The sequence below is a fragment of the Brachyistius frenatus genome, unplaced genomic scaffold (assembly GCF_029030835.1).
Source record: "Brachyistius frenatus isolate BFR_SWC_R1_liver_20210118 unplaced genomic scaffold, ASM2903083v1 Contig_327, whole genome shotgun sequence".
Classification (NCBI taxonomy): Eukaryota; Metazoa; Chordata; class Actinopteri; family Embiotocidae; genus Brachyistius; species Brachyistius frenatus.
Genome location: NW_027210926.1, coordinates 166,249 through 183,767, shown reverse-complemented (window position 1 = coordinate 183,767; position 17,519 = coordinate 166,249). Strand labels below are relative to the sequence as shown.

At 38.9% G+C, this 17,519-nt stretch overlaps 3 protein-coding genes across 4 annotated transcripts; 2 read left to right on the top strand and 1 right to left on the bottom strand.

The window, feature by feature from the left end:
- Positions 1-539: 539 nt before the first annotated feature.
- On the top strand, positions 540-3,531 carry taf10 (TAF10 RNA polymerase II, TATA box binding protein (TBP)-associated factor). Its single transcript, XM_069723424.1, has 5 exons — positions 540-919; positions 1,767-1,924; positions 2,104-2,168; positions 2,896-3,010; positions 3,223-3,531. The coding sequence occupies exons 1-5, from the start codon at positions 787-789 to the stop codon at positions 3,310-3,312; spliced, it is 561 nt and encodes a 186-aa protein (XP_069579525.1). The 5' UTR covers positions 540-786; the 3' UTR covers positions 3,313-3,531.
- Positions 3,532-4,389: 858 nt separating this feature from the next.
- ppih (peptidylprolyl isomerase H (cyclophilin H)) lies at positions 4,390-16,382 on the top strand. The gene is made up of 9 exons (XM_069723420.1): positions 4,390-4,556; positions 11,424-11,488; positions 11,611-11,634; positions 12,936-12,980; positions 14,029-14,071; positions 14,976-15,068; positions 15,310-15,397; positions 15,490-15,530; positions 15,970-16,382. The coding sequence occupies exons 1-9, from the start codon at positions 4,491-4,493 to the stop codon at positions 16,036-16,038; spliced, it is 534 nt and encodes a 177-aa protein (XP_069579521.1). The 5' UTR covers positions 4,390-4,490; the 3' UTR covers positions 16,039-16,382.
- LOC138635770 (probable G-protein coupled receptor 160) lies at positions 6,840-10,701 on the bottom strand. Of its 2 annotated transcripts, XM_069723418.1 has the most exons (4): positions 10,582-10,701; positions 10,413-10,442; positions 9,709-9,883; positions 6,840-8,488 (listed from the first exon to the last, which is right to left on the bottom strand). In XM_069723418.1, exons 3-4 carry the CDS (start codon positions 9,735-9,737, stop codon positions 7,339-7,341), a joined length of 1,179 nt encoding a protein of 392 aa, XP_069579519.1. In that variant the 5' UTR covers positions 9,738-9,883; positions 10,413-10,442; positions 10,582-10,701; the 3' UTR covers positions 6,840-7,338. The 2 variants fall into 2 exon arrangements, with proteins under 2 accessions (XP_069579519.1, XP_069579520.1); XM_069723419.1 differs by having other exon boundaries at positions 9,709-10,442.
- Positions 16,383-17,519: the final 1,137 nt, after the last annotated feature.

The window sequence follows — 17,519 nt, the reverse complement described above, 5'->3', positions numbered from 1 at the left end:
CCTAAAACAAACTCAGTTACCCAGGTAACGGGATATATTAAGCATCTGTATCTGTTGTTTTAAAGAATAATTTTGGACATTTAAATCTCTTTGGACTGTGGACACATCGATGTAATATGAGAGAAGTTGGAGTGACTCTGAGCCATGCGATCATAGTAGTACGGATGAAAGCTGGTGGTTTAAGATAGTTCACGTATATTAAACAAACTGACTTATTTTGTTGTGTGTTAGTTTTGTACATCGCAAGCTGCTAACAACTAAATCTAGGAAGCTTATCGTTCAAGGTGCAAACGACATTCAATGCAACTTCACGGGAGCTTCGGTAAACTTCGGCTACCTTCGTAAACTTCGGTAAACTTCGGCTACCTTCGTAAACTTCGGTAAACTTCGGTAAACTTCGTAAACTTCGGCTACCTTCGGTAAACTTCGGCTACCTTCGTAAACTTCGGCGCCCTTCGTAAACTTCGGCTCCCTCCGTAAACTTCGGCTCCCTTCGTAAACTTCGGTAAACTTCGGCTCCCTCCGTCGGGTCCGAGCTAGCTCCAGTCACATGACGCGATTAACTGTAGCGTGAGCTTGCTTTCTCCTGCACGATTAGCTACAAACAATTCGGATGCCAGCTAGATTCTCTGATTTCATTAATCTCTGAGTTAAAAAACCCGACTTCCTTATAACACCATCAGATCGTGTAGTAGACTGGTCTTAGAGCTGCAGAGCACCGAATCGAGGTTTTTGGGCATATTTCGACTTCTGTCTGTGCGAGCTAGCGTGTGAGCTAACATTAAGATGAATATAGACAACGTAAACCAGTCTGTCACAACAGGAGTTCCGTCGACGACTTCTTCAACTTCAAGTAATTGCATCGCAAATGAAAACGCAACAACCAACGTCAGCAGCATCCCTTCGGTCACCAGTCATGGTAACGTTATGTCACTCTGGGTACAGTTTGACCATGTTGTTGTGCTTGACATTTGTAGTTTACTGCGTTCGTGTCATGTCGGAGGTCGACATCGTTCAAGTTGAACATTAACCAACGAGTTTAACATGACAAATCATACAATCAACAGACTGACCTTCAAAAGCTCCTCATGGAAGGCAGCGTGGACATTTCCTCTGACTTGCACGAAGGCAACATCAGGTTGCTCGGTAAAATAGCGAGGAATATCCGATTAATAATAATTATTATCATCGTTATGACTTAATTTTTAATGAAACAAAATGCTCACTCTCACTGATTCCAGCCTTCTTAAATGGGACTGTTTTCTGGTTCTTTTAGTCCTCCATGACAATAAGATGAATATCGTTTGGTTGTGGACTGTTGGTCAAGACAAAACGAGACATTTTAGGCTTTGGGAAAACACTTGGTTTCCCCATTTTCTGTCACTTTAAAGACCAAACAGCCAAGTCATTTTTCTACGAAATAATCTAAAGATTAATCAATAATGAAAACGATTGAATGCAGCCCTATAACCCAGTTTAATGTAGGATAGCCAGTTTCTGATTCTACTGAAGGTGGGAGATTTGTTTTTGAGTCTCTGTCACAATATACTGTGTTTTTGCACCTTAAGCATTTTTTTTATGCACCCCAATATTATGCCCTAAAAATTATTTGCAACACGTTTGCAAACAGTGTTTGACCTTTGCCCTTTGCTGTCAAACTCATTTCCCCATAAGTAAAAAAAATACTTTTATTATTTGTGCAATGTACTCATGGTATATATATTGTTTTATTAAGTACAAACTCATTTCAGTATTCTGTTTAACAGCTTCAGCCTCAGCGGCCGTGGTCGCACCAGCGGCAGACACGTCTGTCTCCAACGGTGTCTACATGCCTGGTGGCATCACCAATGGAGACGTAAAGCTGGCTGTCTCCACCACGCCGCTGGCCGATTTCCTCATGCAGCTGGAAGAGTACACTCCCACAGTAAGTCTGATTTCTTTCAGTCACTTTCACTGCACAATGCATTCATGCCGTGAGAGAGGTCAGAAATTTACAACATCTGCATATATGTTTTTGGTGGATCGTCACTGAATGGCAGGCATACAGTCATGATGTTCTTTACGTAGAAATAAGTTAGTTTTGTTGTTTGTTTGCTTTTTCAGATTCCTGATGCAGTGACAGGCTACTACCTCAACCGGGCTGGTTTTGAAGCATCTGATCCAAGAATGTAAGCATGTTCTACCTGCAATTCTAGGTTTGAGACTGTCTGCTTAACACCCACAAAACAAAATGAGATAAATCAAAATGATGTTAAAAGTTTATAGTTTCAGATGATAGTCATAGCCATCAGTTTTACATGGCCAAAACCTTTGGTAAATCTTAGTAAACCATTAAAAATATTATTATGATAAGTATTTTGTGAGCTTAGTCTAAAAAAAGATAATGTGATCCATTTCTCTGTATGATCAATACCTTGCATTGGGTTCAATAAAATGTTATTTTAAGTGTAATATCACCGTGTAACATTGTCCCAAAACACTTCACAGTCACAAAAGAATACACGGCAAGAAAAAAAACGAATTTAAAGCCACATTAAAAAGTAACAACCCAGGTCTATAACAGCATGACGACATGCCTATAGCCCAAACTAAAACATTTATCAAATAGGGAAGTTTAAAACCTGTTTGAATGTTTCCTTATGCCTGTACAGATTTGGGGAAACTAATCTGTGCTGAATTAGTTTTGACAAATGGTTTTAATAATAGCGCTGTTGCCTGAATTTACATCAGCCTCACACACCCTTTGTTTTCATTGTGTAAGTGAGTGAAAAGTGAACTTAAGATCAGAGGAACTTAACGGGACTTACCAGTTTTTAGCCAAGACAGATAAAGCCACAGGTTGGCTGTGAATAAACGGGAACAACACAGTGATGATTTTCTTTTTCGCTTGTGTAGAATCCGTCTGATCTCCCTTGCCTCTCAGAAGTTTATCTCTGACATTGCCAATGATGCGCTGCAGTACTGCAAAATGAAGGGCACTGCCTCAGGAAGCTCAAGAAGTAAGACAAAGGTGAGTATCTTAAGGTTAAATCTGATACCTCCATAAAAATGTGTGTGTGTGTGTGTGTGTGTGTGTGTGTGTGTGTGTGTGTGTGTGTGTGTGTGTGTGTGTGTGTGTGTGTGTGTGTGTGTGTGTGTGTGTGTGTGTGTGTGTTGACAGAGGATTTATAGTTTTGTTCCTGATCATTAATGGCCTTCTGTTTTTCTCTTTTCCATATGAAGGATAAGAAGTACACTCTGACTATGGAGGACCTGAGTCCTGCCCTCTCAGAATATGGCGTGAATGTCAAGAAACCTTATTACTTTACATAGAACTGTCTTCGTTCAAAGCTTGATTTTGCTAGTGAATATCCTCCTGCTGCCCTAGTAGAGTCTGTCACAACCCTTATTGCTAAATGTTTTTTGACCATGATTTAGTACAGCTTTGACAAATCTTTGTAGTCACTTTGCAATTTGTCATTTTTGTGGAGCTATCTTTGCATTTTGTTAAGTTGTGAAATTTTGTTTTATTGGGAAAATAAAATCTTTAACAAAAACCTTTGTTCCTTGTGAGACTTTGAGAAATTTCAGCTGGTCTTTGCTGGAGGGGTTTTGTTGCCCAACCCTCCACATTAAAATACTCCCAACGGTGTTATCTTGACTTCGAGTCAGAGGACAGAAATGACCATGTCATAGTTTTCACCTGTTTCTTCTTTGAAACACACTGCAGTGTGTTTGGTATTATTGTCATTTGGAAACTTCTTCTCCAAGAGACTGAGAGTCTGGCTTTGGTATATAAACTACTACTATTTGATAGAGCTTTTAAGAACTTAAACACATCTGAAAAGTGACCCTGACTACACAGTGCCTCTTGTATGGCGCCAGGAGCCAAAAAAGTTGGAAACCACTGGTTTAACCTCTAATGATGTTTTGTATTTCAAAAGCTTGTTATATTATCCATTTTGTCCAATATTCATATGAAAATGAACTAAAGGAAGGAGAAAGTACAGTATTTCCCTCTTAAGTGTAGTTAAGTTGAAGTTTAAAGTAGCATCAATCGGAAGTACTCCAGTAAAGAACAAATACCTCAAGATTGTACTCGAGTAAATGTACTTACTACTGCTTATCATGACTTTGTTTTTGTGTCTGGGGCTGAGGAGGATCTACTGCTAGTTAAAACTTCAACTTCAAAATAGGAATTACTGGCTTAAGCTCAGCACAACATCTTCTGTGCACACAAACGCACGTAGTTAAAACATGTTTATGTAGTCTTTGGTCAGAACGGTAAATATTTGTGGGTATGTTACTCTACCACCAGTGGGCGCCCTTGTGGAAAGCTTTACGATCGCGCTTTTCTGGCAATCATCGTCTTTTGTCCCTTACTGCGAGCCGTAACATGTCCCTCTTCAGCCACCGTAGATCCCAAAAGCACATATGGTGGATTTTTGAATGATTCACATGTAAATGATAAAGTGTGTTTTTTAGTCGTCAAAAGCGGGCAAATTGTCAAAATGTCTGTCCAAGCAACGAACCCCAACAACCCGATTGTTTTCTTCGACATTACCATCGGAGGGCAGGTGAGTGAGAAAGAGAACAGCTGACTTTAGTTCCTGGCTAACGTTAGGTTGACGTTACCGCATTTTATCTCAACGTAATGTCACGTTTTGTTTTAAGGCTGCAATCCACAGAACTACGCTACTGGTATTTTAACTACCCCATATTAATGCAAAATAACTGATATACAACAAAGACAAATACTCGCGTATCTCTTGTAGCGGTTCGTATTGTAGTGAGCTGTTGATGCTGAAATAGAGAAAGCACATTATGCATGAAAGCACTTTGACTTTGAATCAAATACCTTAATAATGCCACCCAAACTGTTTTTAAACTTTTGTTGTAAAATTTAATTAGGTTTGTCCATCAGCTTTCACACCTGAACCCAACATTTCACTGGAATCTCTTTACTTTAAGAAATAACTTTTATTCCACCAAACAGAAAGCTGAACTGACCTTCACTCGGTTTAGAAGAATTCAGTTTTTTACACCGTGCATGCTTTTTTGATCTGGTTAAGCTTTTCCAAGTTTGCCTTTTGTAGGATGAGTAAGTAACTCAGGTGCAAGTGTTTTCTTCACCCTGACTCAGCTCTGTGCTCCACACAAAAATAAGACAGCAGAATTCATTCTATGAGGGAACTTACCTTTGATAGAATAAAAAATACATGTAGGTGGATTGGACTCATGTTATCCTATTATGTTAATTTAATACTCGAGAGATGTTCTTCCCCTGTTTACCAACAAAAACACATTAAACTTTTTCCTAAATTTTCCAATCAAAATGTAAGCATTTTGACATTTCATGCATATTTAGTGTTGCGTAAAATATCTTTTGCAGATTAATTATGTCCCAGAAAGATGAGGTTAAAAAGTAGTGCTGGTGGTGTGACTGTTCTTGAACTATTTTTAAATTTACTGGAGACATAAACAACGGGTACGTTCTTTGTTCAAAATGACACATCTTTATAATCAGAGTCACAAAGTGTACTAGGACATCATGGTTTCCAGGACACACTGTACAAAAAGTACAAAAAAACCTAGACTTATTCTCTTGTGTGGTGATGGAGAGTTTAGTGCATATAGTATAAAGGAGTGGAGGAAGAGAGACTGTTTTAGGTGTAATGTATCCACATGTCTGCAGTGGAAATGCATTATTTGCTTTTTCCTTTGCGGCTCAGCACAAATGGTAGTAATATTGTGTAATCCTAAAAGTTCAGCATCAACCAGTTAGCTAGCATATGACATTCAGAGCTGTCAAAAATTAGCAACATTAATTTTAATCTTGGTGCATGTTTACAGCATACACTAAGCGTTAGTGATTAAACAGACAGTGTAAACATTGTTGGGTTTTGTGGTTTCTTGTATATCTGTTAGGTGGTCAGTAGCTCTGTCTACCATAAAATATTCATGACTTAGACAAATTATTCAACAGTTTAAGTTCTGACAAATCCTCCTCGGGAAATATTTATGAAGAAAAGGACAGTAGAAAGTACAGATGATCTGCGTGGATGTGGTTTGATTTCTTTTTAAATTCTGATTAGTGTGCAGAAGTATGTGCCGTTTTCAACCAGATGAGCACAGTGATAATAGATCTCTGTCATGTGAAATAACCAAAACCTTGGCAGACATATTTTTGGTTTCTTGTTACAGGCTGACAGAAGATAACAACTAAATCCAATTATTATCAATTAAAAAATACCGCAGCAAGGTTGACGTAGCTGCTCTGGTGTTTTCAGTCTTATCACTGGTTGTTCATCAGCAAATGGAGTTTTCCAAGTTGTCATGGGATAAATGTTCAAATTTCTGAGCATTTTTTTCAACATTTGTCAATGTTGGATTTAAAGCCATTGTTCAACTTTTATTTTTTTTAACTTTTATTTAGGATTTTCTCTGCCATTATAAGGCTTAGGTGCAGCACTTCAGCTGTTTTGGGCATCATCCAGGCCAAAGGAATGTAAAATTATTGAGGAGAACATCAAAACTAAACGATTTTTCCCCATACATAATGGATGTAGTTGTTTCCCAGTGGACTTCTTCAACAAGTTTAATCAAGTTTAAATTGTAATCTGCCCACAAAAAAAAAAATTCAAATTGTTGTCAATTTTTACACTAGTCTGTTGTAATCTCTACGGTCAAGATGACGTAAAACTGCACATTTTTCATTGAAAAACTTAGAATCTTCTTGAGGTAACCTCCCGCCAAGTATGTGCACCTAGGTCTTCTTCAAACTTAGGGAAACTGCTGATCTTGCAAACAACATTTCAGAAGAAAGTCTCATCGAGGTCCAAAGTAGCTGTTTTGAAGCTTTTAATCATATTACATAATTTTCATCAAGGTGAAGAATAAGCTTTTTATGAGACACACAATTGAAAAGACAAAATGTTGTCTTCTTAAAAAAAAAAGAGTGCAATAAAGAGCAGGTTTATTGAAAGAAACATTGAAGACTGTACTTCAGTATTTTTTTATTACAAGTTTGATTTGGCCTTACCCGTTTAAAGCAGCAAGTCAGCAGATAATAAATGTAAATCAGTCACCACAGCATTTCAATGACATCTAAAATTGTCTTGGCGTATGTGACAAACCTCCACAAAGGATTTTCTTTATTGACCAATATTTCTTCAAAGAGTTACACCTTGTAGTCCAGTCACTGCTCCAGGGTACCTGTAGTTGCTGCTGGAGAGGTGTGAGCAGCGTTTCTCTGTCAGCCATAAGTCAATTTAACTTTTTAATGAGTCACCAATGCTGGCTGATTCTCAAAATTTTTTATCAAACAGGTTTCTTGTGAACTTAGGTTTTGGTACTCCCTCATATGTAGAAGAACGTGTTTCTCTTTCCTTGTGATGGGTTAAACACGGCTACAGGGAGTTGCTGCTGTCGCCTCCCTTTGCTCAGATGCCAGTGAACATGCCATAAGCATATGTTTTCTGGTACATGGCTGTATGGGCCTCGTCTCTTGCTCTTTACCCAGAAAACCATACCTACCAGTAAACTGTTGGTGCACTCCAACCACAGGAGGTTGACAGAGATGTAAGCAGGTACTCCAAAACCAAAGACCAGGCAGGTCACAGACATGATGAGATAAGGTATCCAGAACATACCAAAGCCCAGTATTAGGCTGAACCAGAGTGGCGGTCGTGGCTGGTTGGTCTCCTCCATGAACATCTCTTCACTGCATTTGGTCTCTGTACAAGTGGTTGAAGTGAACAGAAAGTCGCTCCCTTTGGATTCTTTTTCTTCCCTTGCTTCAGCTAACCTGTCAGCCTCTTTCACCCACTGGGGAATTGTTGGCCAAAATGGCAGTGTTGTCAAAAGTACGGCAGTGAAAAGCCCCAGAATGAAGTAGTTAATCAGTTCTGACTCCTCTACTTTACATACCATTGACTTTATCCCTGTCACATAATCCAGTTCCATCAGCTCAGCTTTGACGGAGCCAAAGGCGTAATTAATAGCTAGGATCCACACCAGAACTATTAGGCCCATATTCCTGAGGGGTTTGCAGAAGGCTCTGCGAGTGCTGATAGAGGTGTCCTCTAAACAATAGTCCAATAAACCCAGACACATCATAGGCAGTGGCAGCGCTCCATATGTTGCTGAGGCATTTGCCAAGAGGAGGCAGGGGGACACAAAAAAACTTTCAGACCCAAGAAACCACACGGCAGCCATTGAACACGTCATCACCAAGTCTCCCAGTATGATGGATAGGCTGCACATGCTTAAGAAGGAGGTATACCACTTCCGATAGCATAAGTAAAAGACCACGGTGTCCAGTCCCAACTTGAAAAGTAGAAGTAGAAGATACTTGTGAGTGTTGTCTGTGTGGTAGCCAGACACCTCCTCCCATTGCTCTATGATGGCCAGCATTTTGAAGCCGTGGCTAGTTTCAGAAGACGATAGCGACTGTGGCAGCATTGATGGTAATGCAACAGTGCTCGGTCCAATATCAAGATGCTCCAGGCTGTGAAAGACACGATAAAAGGGATTAGTAATGTTGGCTATACAAACAGTAGACTGCTGTGATTTATTAAAAATCAGTAAAAAAAAAAAAAAAAAAAAACCATTTATCTCTGAAGTAGTGAGAGCTAAATGTGTAGCAGGGTTTCTCTTTTTTTGCCAAGATTGGAAGCCACACAGCTTCTGATGCATCTTGTTAGCTGTCATCTAGTAAGTAGATGATAACTAGACTACATATCAGATCTGTTTCTGTTAAAATAGTGGTTTGGCTTTTTGGCTTCACTCTGACACTATAATGTTCTGCAGAAACACTTCTCTGTCCATTTTTCAGCACCATAGCTCGGGAACAAAAAGGGGAGATTGCAACCATATTTCATATTTGGTTAGATACTGAATTAGTAACACTAATTTGGGTGTCCTTCTTGAAACTGTGCTGGTTGTATAGATCTTCTGTGCTGTCAGGTTAAAGATGTCGTGACGCATCCATGTTTTAGAATTTGCATCAGCATCCATATTTGAAGCTTTATCTGCTGTCATAGCTCCAACTTTGGGTTCTGTCAGAATCATATTTATTGACTGAATTCCTTCAAAGTCTTCACTACATCTATTATCTGAGTCTGGACAGACATAGATGCTAATTGTAACTTATGCTTAAGTTTGTCTGTGTTGTGGAACACTTCATTCCTGTTAAAGTCACTAGTTCAGTTTAACAGGATGTTGACTAGAGCAGTTGGTAGAATTGTCTCTCTGTATTTGTTTAGTCCTTTCTGCTTAACAGGAATAAGCGGATACTAATTAAACACTGATCTCAATCACCCGAAGCAAACTTTGAATATTATGTATGTCTAAAGCACTGCTGAGTTCCTGGTTACTCAGATCAGCACAGGACATCAACATTTATATATTTAACCTTTTCACTGGCATTTTTTTCCTCTAACGGAGATTCATACATTATAAACTCCTATCACACCCTTTAATTCTAAAATATGTTTAAACTTAACAATTTTCTTATACTATAATTCATTCTGACATTCTGCACATGCTATCACTTTACTTACATGTCAACATTGTACAGCACTGGTATTCAGTAGCACACACACTATCCTGAACTACAGTATATGCTTTCTGTATGGTTTGCAATACTGAAAACCGATAAAACCAGCTCTGCCACTTGAAGCATGCAGCGATAACTCAACAAAGGTCAAAACAGAGCAGCCCTAAGACTGTACCTCTCTGCCTGTGGTCGTCATCATCCATTGAGTTTCAGTAGAGACCCAGATGCTTAACTCTTCTCCAGTAATGCCAGTTGCAGGAGCTGCATGTTTTCATTAGGCGAGTTTATGACTGCAGACAGGTGTAGCCGGTCCCTTTTTGAGCTGCTCTTTATGGCTCCACCTTGCTATTGTGACAGCACACGGTAAACAAGGAAATATGTTGTTGTTGTTTTTGCCTCCCATAAGCCCCAGAGGTGACAGCCTCTTGTTATGTTGATTTGGATGTCTTGTAACCCAGGTGAAGGACACAATGTCTACTAACAATACTTGTTCGTTGAAACCACAGCTTTTAAATGGTTGGGTTCACCCGCATTACATTAATATACGATTCACTGGAATCTTAGCAGGTACAGTTGAATCCCGGAGGCCTTAATAGGTTGTTTCCAAAAACACTAGCTTACCAGACTGTCACAAAATCTGCCCTTATGGTGATAAATCATGTTAATGCTGTAGCCTCAGAGTCTTGACTTGATTTGGTTGCCAGGTGCAACTGTTTGCTCTTAGTATGAATATTCACATGTGCTCTCTTAGCTTCATGAAGCAGCAGGAGTTAAAGTAGGTGTGGTGGATTAGGCTGTTGTTGGAGTTTGAACTCTTCGGCATGATTTATAAGTGAAACCTTTGATCTTACATTTTAATCAGCGCACTTCATACCTCTTCTCAGCAACTTTGCAAGTTTTCTTTCTATTTCAGGGAAGAGACAAAAATCTTTCTATTTTAACACCATCGTACCAGCATCACCTCAAAAGTAGTTCACAGTACGCAGAAACCAAAATCTTAAGTTTCACAAACTATTTTTATGACATGATAGAAGCTGTCTTACCTGTTGTTAGGCGCTTGACTTCAGCGGCTGTCAGACCAGACAACTCGATATTTTCGCTGTGTCAACACAGTTCTATATTTCATCTCTTTCCCTGGAAACCACAAACGTGTTGTATCATCTTAAGATAGAAAGACAAGAGCTACAGTGGCTGCTGGTTTGACTGTTAGGAAGGAAGAGTTGTGCAGTGATGTCATGAGCACAAACCACTCTTTATGTACCAGCAATTTGTATGTGCCCACACTTGCAGACACACGCACATTGTTGTAACAGCCAGACACTTGCGCTCCCGTCTGTGTTGTCGGAGGCCGGGGCCGAGAGACACCCACGCACGCACACACACACGCACGCACGCACACGCACACACACACACGCACGCACGCACGCACGCACGCACACACGCACACAAAGCTCATTTTATGTCCAATAAGGTGCTCAAAATTGTAGTGCCTTCTCATTTACATCTTTCCATTATTTATGCTGCTAGTAAATGAAATCAGAACTGGGATAGCTTGTGTTATTTACATTAAACAGTCACATTTTCAGCTAATGTGTCCTTGTATTAGATGTCAGCAGCACAAGGAAGAAAGATGAGAAGGATTCCTGTCCTCGTCATTCTGTAGAAGTAATTGATACCATAGATGCAATGTCTGAGTGTAACTAGTTTGTCCAGCTGACATGTAGGGAGGCTTAGGGCTGCTACAATGACCCATTTCTATTCATTTGGGTGTTTTGGCTAAAAGTGAAACTATTGTGTGTCCTTTCTTTTTTTTAAATGTAAATCCTACTTTTGTGATTAGCTATATTGTTTCCTTTTACTTCATGTTTTCTCAACTGTCTGTCAGGATGTCGGGCGGATGAAGGTCGAGCTGTTTGCTGACGTGGTTCCAAAGACAGCTGAGAATTTCCGGTAAGAAACAAGTCTGCCTCACAGGCTGCTCTGTTTTGGTTTTTATTTTTATTTCCATACATTGTGATTTCTTTTCTTTTGATGATGTCTACAGTTACTTACAGTTTCATCATCTCTTACAGGCAGTTCTGCACTGGAGAGTTCAGGTAAGGCAGTGAACGGCTGTATTCTTTGATGATCTAGAAACATTGCTTTAAACCAGCCACGCAGTCATACATCTGTCTTCGTAGACACTATATATTATTGCTGTTTTTTAAGCATAGAACTTGCCTACCTTAACCAGTCAAAGCAAAAATGAGAAATCTGATGAGCACAAAAGGTTTCTGTTGAACACATACCTGCTTGATCAGGCCCCTTAAGGCTATTTATTTCTGTGCATACAGTAATGCTGGACAAAGAAGCGGGGTGGGGGGAGCATTGCTGTGGCAGAAGGGCAGCAAGATGAAAGGAAAGATCAATACTTGTAGCTGGACCTCATTTCTAAAATGATGAAATATAAATGAAATGAAATGACTGTCTTTATGGGTTGGTTTTTCACAGCTGAACAAAAGGATATCTGTGTCATAAGTGCAGTCCTCTGTCTGTGCCTGTAGCCTAATTTTTCTTTCAAGCTGATTTTTCATCTATAGCTTAACAAGACTTTATATGACACTTAAAATCTGCCAAGTGTCAGCAAAAACTGTACCTCATGGCTCATGGCTATCTCAGCCATAACGTGCTGTAAGAAGCACAGAGGCCAAAACTTGGCCTGTCTTTCTCTTTTATTTGTACATCTGAGTGGGTTTATTTGAAAGAAACCTGGGAAAGTTTTTAACCTTATATTACCCCCTTTCCACCAACATCAACCATTGATGCATCTCAGAAACTAGTTCTGGCCGAGCGACTGCCCTGAGATTTGGCTTTGAACCAGCCCTTAAACTGCCTTGGTGGAACAGGGGTGAATGTGGTCTTCTATCTGTTAAACACAGTAGTGGATCTGCACTGGGACTGGCAGCTGTTCTGAGTCACTGGGGCTGATAAGTGCTCTGCATGGTGGTGAAATATGGAGGGAACATCCATTTAACAGGGCCGCCGGGTGTTCTTCATGCAACCAACACTGTTCCACTGTGACGCTCTCATGTGTAAAGATGATGGTCAACCCAATACGCCAATAATTGCCAGATATAAACGTAGTTCTACAAACACCTCAGCCAGCTACAAAAGAAAAGGATTCATTAAATGATGGTTGAACAGCCAACAGCCAGCGATGTTTCTTGGCCTGTTGTGTGGTGTGAATTCAGTCCTACTTACATTTTTCACATTGGCCCATTTTGCTGTAAAAACTCAAATCACAAACAGACAAACCTTCCTAGAAATAAGTGGAGTGAAGGGAGAGTTTGTATGAAAACAGTATTCTGGTTGTTCCTGCTAACTAAATTGTGTTTTGTCTCTAACTTCTGTCTGACAGGAAGGACGGCGTTCCTATTGGTTTCAAAGGTTGCACATTCCACAGGTATGTAACTTGGCAGCTGCAGGTCACACTGTCTTCTGATGTTGAAGAGATTATTAAAGAGATGAATTATTTTCATTCAATTAGAAACCCACACCCTTTTGTGGCTTTTTACAGTTGTTGAACCTGATTGTGTTTATTAACAACCTCCCAGTAACCCGGCCTTAACATTATTTACTGTCACCACGGACTGATGAACAAGTAGGATCCTCGACACGTGAATGAAATCAAAGCATCTGAATGAGTTCTTTAAAGTTTTCTCATCAAACATTCAGCAAATATTTGCAAACTTGTATCACTTTTGTTCTTTTATGATAGTTATTATCACCGGTGATATCAAAGCAGAGAGGGAACTGGAGTTATAGAAAAACTATACTAAGTGTCTGTGTTTATAATAACACTCAAAGATGCTTTGATACTTGTTGTGTGTTTAACAAAATGCAACTTTTAGAACACATTGGCAACACTACAGTGTCTATAAAAGTATTCAAAGCCCTGAGAAGATTTCATGTTATCACCTTATAATACTGGAAGACCACTGCTCCACCTGGCTGAAGCTTAGATAAGATGCCAAAATCATCAATGGCCACAAACTAGGTGGAATAAATGTCCACACATTTAGATCCATGCGGTATATCACTTTATTTTTTTAAGCTTTCCATCTGTTAGACCTTCATCAAAACATGACAGGCGGGAAAAGCAACCACTCCTGTTCTCATCATTAGTAATATGTGGAACACCTGTGTACACCCTGGTGGGAGATGCTCCCCCTCTAGGGGATTGTAATTTTACAGATGGGGGGGGCTTTTATTTTTTTTAGGAACTATGTTATACTTTATATTAGCGCATTACAACATGTAATCAGAATCAAGATCAACAGAACAAGGTCAAATAAAACTGATATTTTATAGGCACTGTATCACCATATCTTACCATACTAGTCACATTGCCTGACTACATTTTATTTTCATGCAACAATTACTAACACAGGTGAACTTTTACTGCAGAAATACTGACTCTACTGTCACATTTTTTTATTGTTCATTGGCAGGGTGATAAAAGACTTCATGATACAAGGAGGAGACTTTGTAAATGTAAGTAAATGCAAACTCTCTTCTGCAGTGTGTGATAGTAAAGAAAAATCCTAGTTAATGGTTTGCATTTGTCATTGTTTACATGTATGGCTTGGAGTAAACGATTCAAACTTTATGGAGTCTCGCATATCTTGCACCATAGCAATGGTTGTCCATATTTTTATGACAAATAAATACACAGTAAGTTCTTTATAATCTTTTTTTTTTGACAGCCTATTTCTTTGCAGAGGAAGCACATTTCTGTATGCAGTGAATAAACCTTATGTGAATGGGTAAAATTTACAAAAGCAAATTTAAGTGGAGAGTTATGGAAACAAAAATTAATCTCGGGTAGGATGTCTGTCAGTGTGTCACTGCTGGATAGAGGCCAGTGTGAAAGGAAGTTCTTTCCATTAATAATATGAAGGTTACCTTTTTAAAAAGTTGGTGAACCAGTTGTCCCTTTCTCCACCCACCTGAAGCATGTAGGTGGATGGAATGTGCAGTATGTCTCTATAGAAACTCAGCCCTCATTCAAAACAGGTTTTTGCACACATTTCAAAAACAATACTAACCATTTCTTGTCTTTTATTAGAATTAAATAAAAAGTGCCCTGGCAGCAGACAAATAGTTGAATTTTATGTTGGGCATGAGGAAACTACTTTGGTTTTTTCCCCCTCTGGTGGTTGTGTGTGAATTAAATTTAGACTTAGACTTTATTAATCCCACAGTGGGGAAATTTAGTCGTCACAGAGGCATAGAAACACAAAAAAGATGCACACAATAAGAAAAAGATTACAAATACGTACATAAAATAAGATCGATAAAAGTAATTATTTTTAAAAAAGAAAGAAAAAAAAAGAATTACAGCACATTTAAACATTGTGAGCCCTATCTAGCTGTATACTGTTTGTCTTCTGTGAAGGGTGATGGAACTGGTATCTGCAGCATCTACAGAGGCCCATTTGCAGATGAAAACTTCAGAATGAAGCATTCTGCGCCCGGTCTGCTTTCCATGGTATGTTTCTAGATCAAATTACGGATGTTTGGGATGCTGCTGTATCAAGAAAGGGTCTATTTACTTTGTCTTTACCCAACTCCAACATTTTGTATATACCCTATTATACAATATATCAAGTACAGTTTTAATTACTCATTCCATAGGAATTGATTCTCTGTAGACCGTAGTGTTTAATTGATGCATTTCAAGTGAGTTAACCCTAACTAATATGTCTTTCTCAATAATGTGTGTCATGCAGGCAAATAGTGGTCCAGGGACAAACGGTTGCCAGTTTTTCATTACCTGCACTAAATGTGACTGGTTAGATGGGAAGCATGTTGTTTTTGGTAAGGGAATCAGCAGCATTAATTGTGCATTAATGTTCTTTTATGATGTATCATGTGTCACAATTAAATTAACTTGTTCAAACCTGTTACAGGAAAAGTGGTCGATGGCTTGCTGATCATGAGAAAAATCGAGGTAAAAACTAAACTATTCATTAACCATACGATATTGGTTTAATTGACCTGATTTACATTTTGTAGTTCTTTTGGTAGGAATGGATCAATAAAGACATTTCAGACTGATCTGTAAATTCACCAGATAATAAGCAAAATAGGGATTTTAAGCGTATATATTTGTGGATATGAATTAATTGGTTGTTAAACATTATAAAATGAAATTTGTTTATCTCCACTGTGATTTTTAAAACTTCAGATACATACACAGTATTTCAAAACAGGTATTGACTGACACCTACCTACAATGACTGACACCTACCTACAATCTTGTATAGCTTCTTGTTTATGTAGCAAGAAATTTGAGTGTTGATTTTGTCCATGAATCTCCAAGGGTCATTGTTGTAATGTGTAATTTATTTGAGTTTTTATTCTAAGTCTGTGATCCTTCGTTCCAACAGAATGTCCCCACGGGACCCAACAACAAGCCAAAACTCCCCATCCTCATCGCACAGTGTGGAGAGATGTGATCCAGCTTTCTTCAAACACCATGAGAAAATTACACAACCTCTGTATACATTAATCAGCAGTGTTTAATTGTTACTTTATAGCCCTCCCATAATTTTTTTTTTCTGTATTATTGCCTTTTTCCATGATGCAAAACAAAGCTGAACATTTTCATTTTTAGGTTACCTGCTGCATTTAACCCAAAATATTCACATCATAGTCAGGTTTTTGCCCTGACGGGGTGTATTTAATATTAGTTTTTTTGTGAAACCCCTAGTCCATATAAAACCTTTTTTTATGCCTGAAGAAAAAATTGGTAACTCCTACACTGTAACATTTCTGACAAATAAATTGTTATACATTTTTATACATTTATGCTGATTGATTTTTTTTTTCTTTTTAACTGAAAACACCTGTCCAGGTTTGTAAATGGTATTATACTTTAGAGTTAAAACTTGAGCTCACAGCAGTCGAAAGGAGTTTTAATTGCTATTTCTACATTGGCACAAAACATTTCACCTTACAGTTTTGACAGTGGACTGCAGTGGACAATGTAGTCTCTTAAATTTAATCAATATAATGTAAATTGATATGTTATCATCAGTGTGCCCCTCTCATTTATTAATCCCCTTTTTATCCACCTTCCTATTCATATAATGTGTTTAAGAAAATCCTTACATATCCATAGATCTAAGCTGCTCTGAATTGACTTAAAGAACATTGTGTACCCAAAATAATATGCATTGTTTTTTTGTAGCTTTTAGTCGCAAACTTTCTCTTCATTGTTACTGATCTCAACAAAGGAATTAACCGTAACTGTCTTAAACAGGATTTGTTTTTAGCTTAAAGCCTTTAGCTTGGAATGAGATTTAATTCATCAAGGAAACAATGGTTGACTCTGATAACATAGTAGGTAAGAATTCATCTCAACCTCATAGCAAATGAGGGAAACACTTTACAGTGAAGGACATGAGAGTCCTCCCAGGCTCACACATCAGTGCCAAGCAGTTCTCTACTGAACTTATGGCTACCTCTTCTGTCCCAGCCATCTATACAAATCCAAGCCTCCAAACCTCCTCTTCCCCTCCCCCATCCATGCTCTCTCTTCTGTCTTGGACATCTTTCCTGTGGCATAAAAGAATCCTTTCATATGGAGACTCTGTTCTTATGGAGGCAGGAAGAAGGTTTTCTTTTTTTTTTCTTTATTTGAAGGGGGGGGGGGTCTCTGTGGGGAGGCTTTCTAGGGTCAATGCTAAAGCCCATCTTTGTGTGTGGGAGAGCGGAGCTCAGCCATTAACAGCAAGCTCCTCACTCATCGGCTAGTCCTCATAAACAGTGCCAGTGGAGCATTAACATGACAATGGATGGGGGGGGGCTGCAGTGGGGTCGTCTCACACTCAGTCTGGGTCTGTCTGCCCTGTGCTAGTGGAAGTAGTTTCTGAATTCACATGGGGTGATGCTGCCTGCATTTAATCAGCAAATTGTGCAGGGTAATTTTAGTGGA

Coding starts and splice junctions, on each gene's coding strand:
- LOC138635770 (XM_069723419.1), bottom strand. CDS start 9,737: ATGATGACGACCACAGGCAGAGAGGTACA. Junction 8,489..9,708: donor ACCACAGGCAGAGAGGTACA/GTCTTAGGGCTG, acceptor TGTCTTTCACAG/CCTGGAGCATCTTGATATTG.
- ppih (XM_069723420.1), top strand. CDS start 4,491: ATGTCTGTCCAAGCAACGAACCCCAACAACCCGATTGTTTTCTTCGAC. Junction 4,557..11,423: donor ACATTACCATCGGAGGGCAG/GTGAGTGAGAAA, acceptor ACTGTCTGTCAG/GATGTCGGGCGGATGAAGGT. Junction 12,981..14,028: donor AAAGGTTGCACATTCCACAG/GTATGTAACTTG, acceptor GTTCATTGGCAG/GGTGATAAAAGACTTCATGA.
- taf10 (XM_069723424.1), top strand. CDS start 787: ATGAATATAGACAACGTAAACCAGTCTGTCACAACAGGAGTTCCGTCG. Junction 920..1,766: donor CCCTTCGGTCACCAGTCATG/GTAACGTTATGT, acceptor TCTGTTTAACAG/CTTCAGCCTCAGCGGCCGTG. Junction 1,925..2,103: donor TGGAAGAGTACACTCCCACA/GTAAGTCTGATT, acceptor TTGCTTTTTCAG/ATTCCTGATGCAGTGACAGG.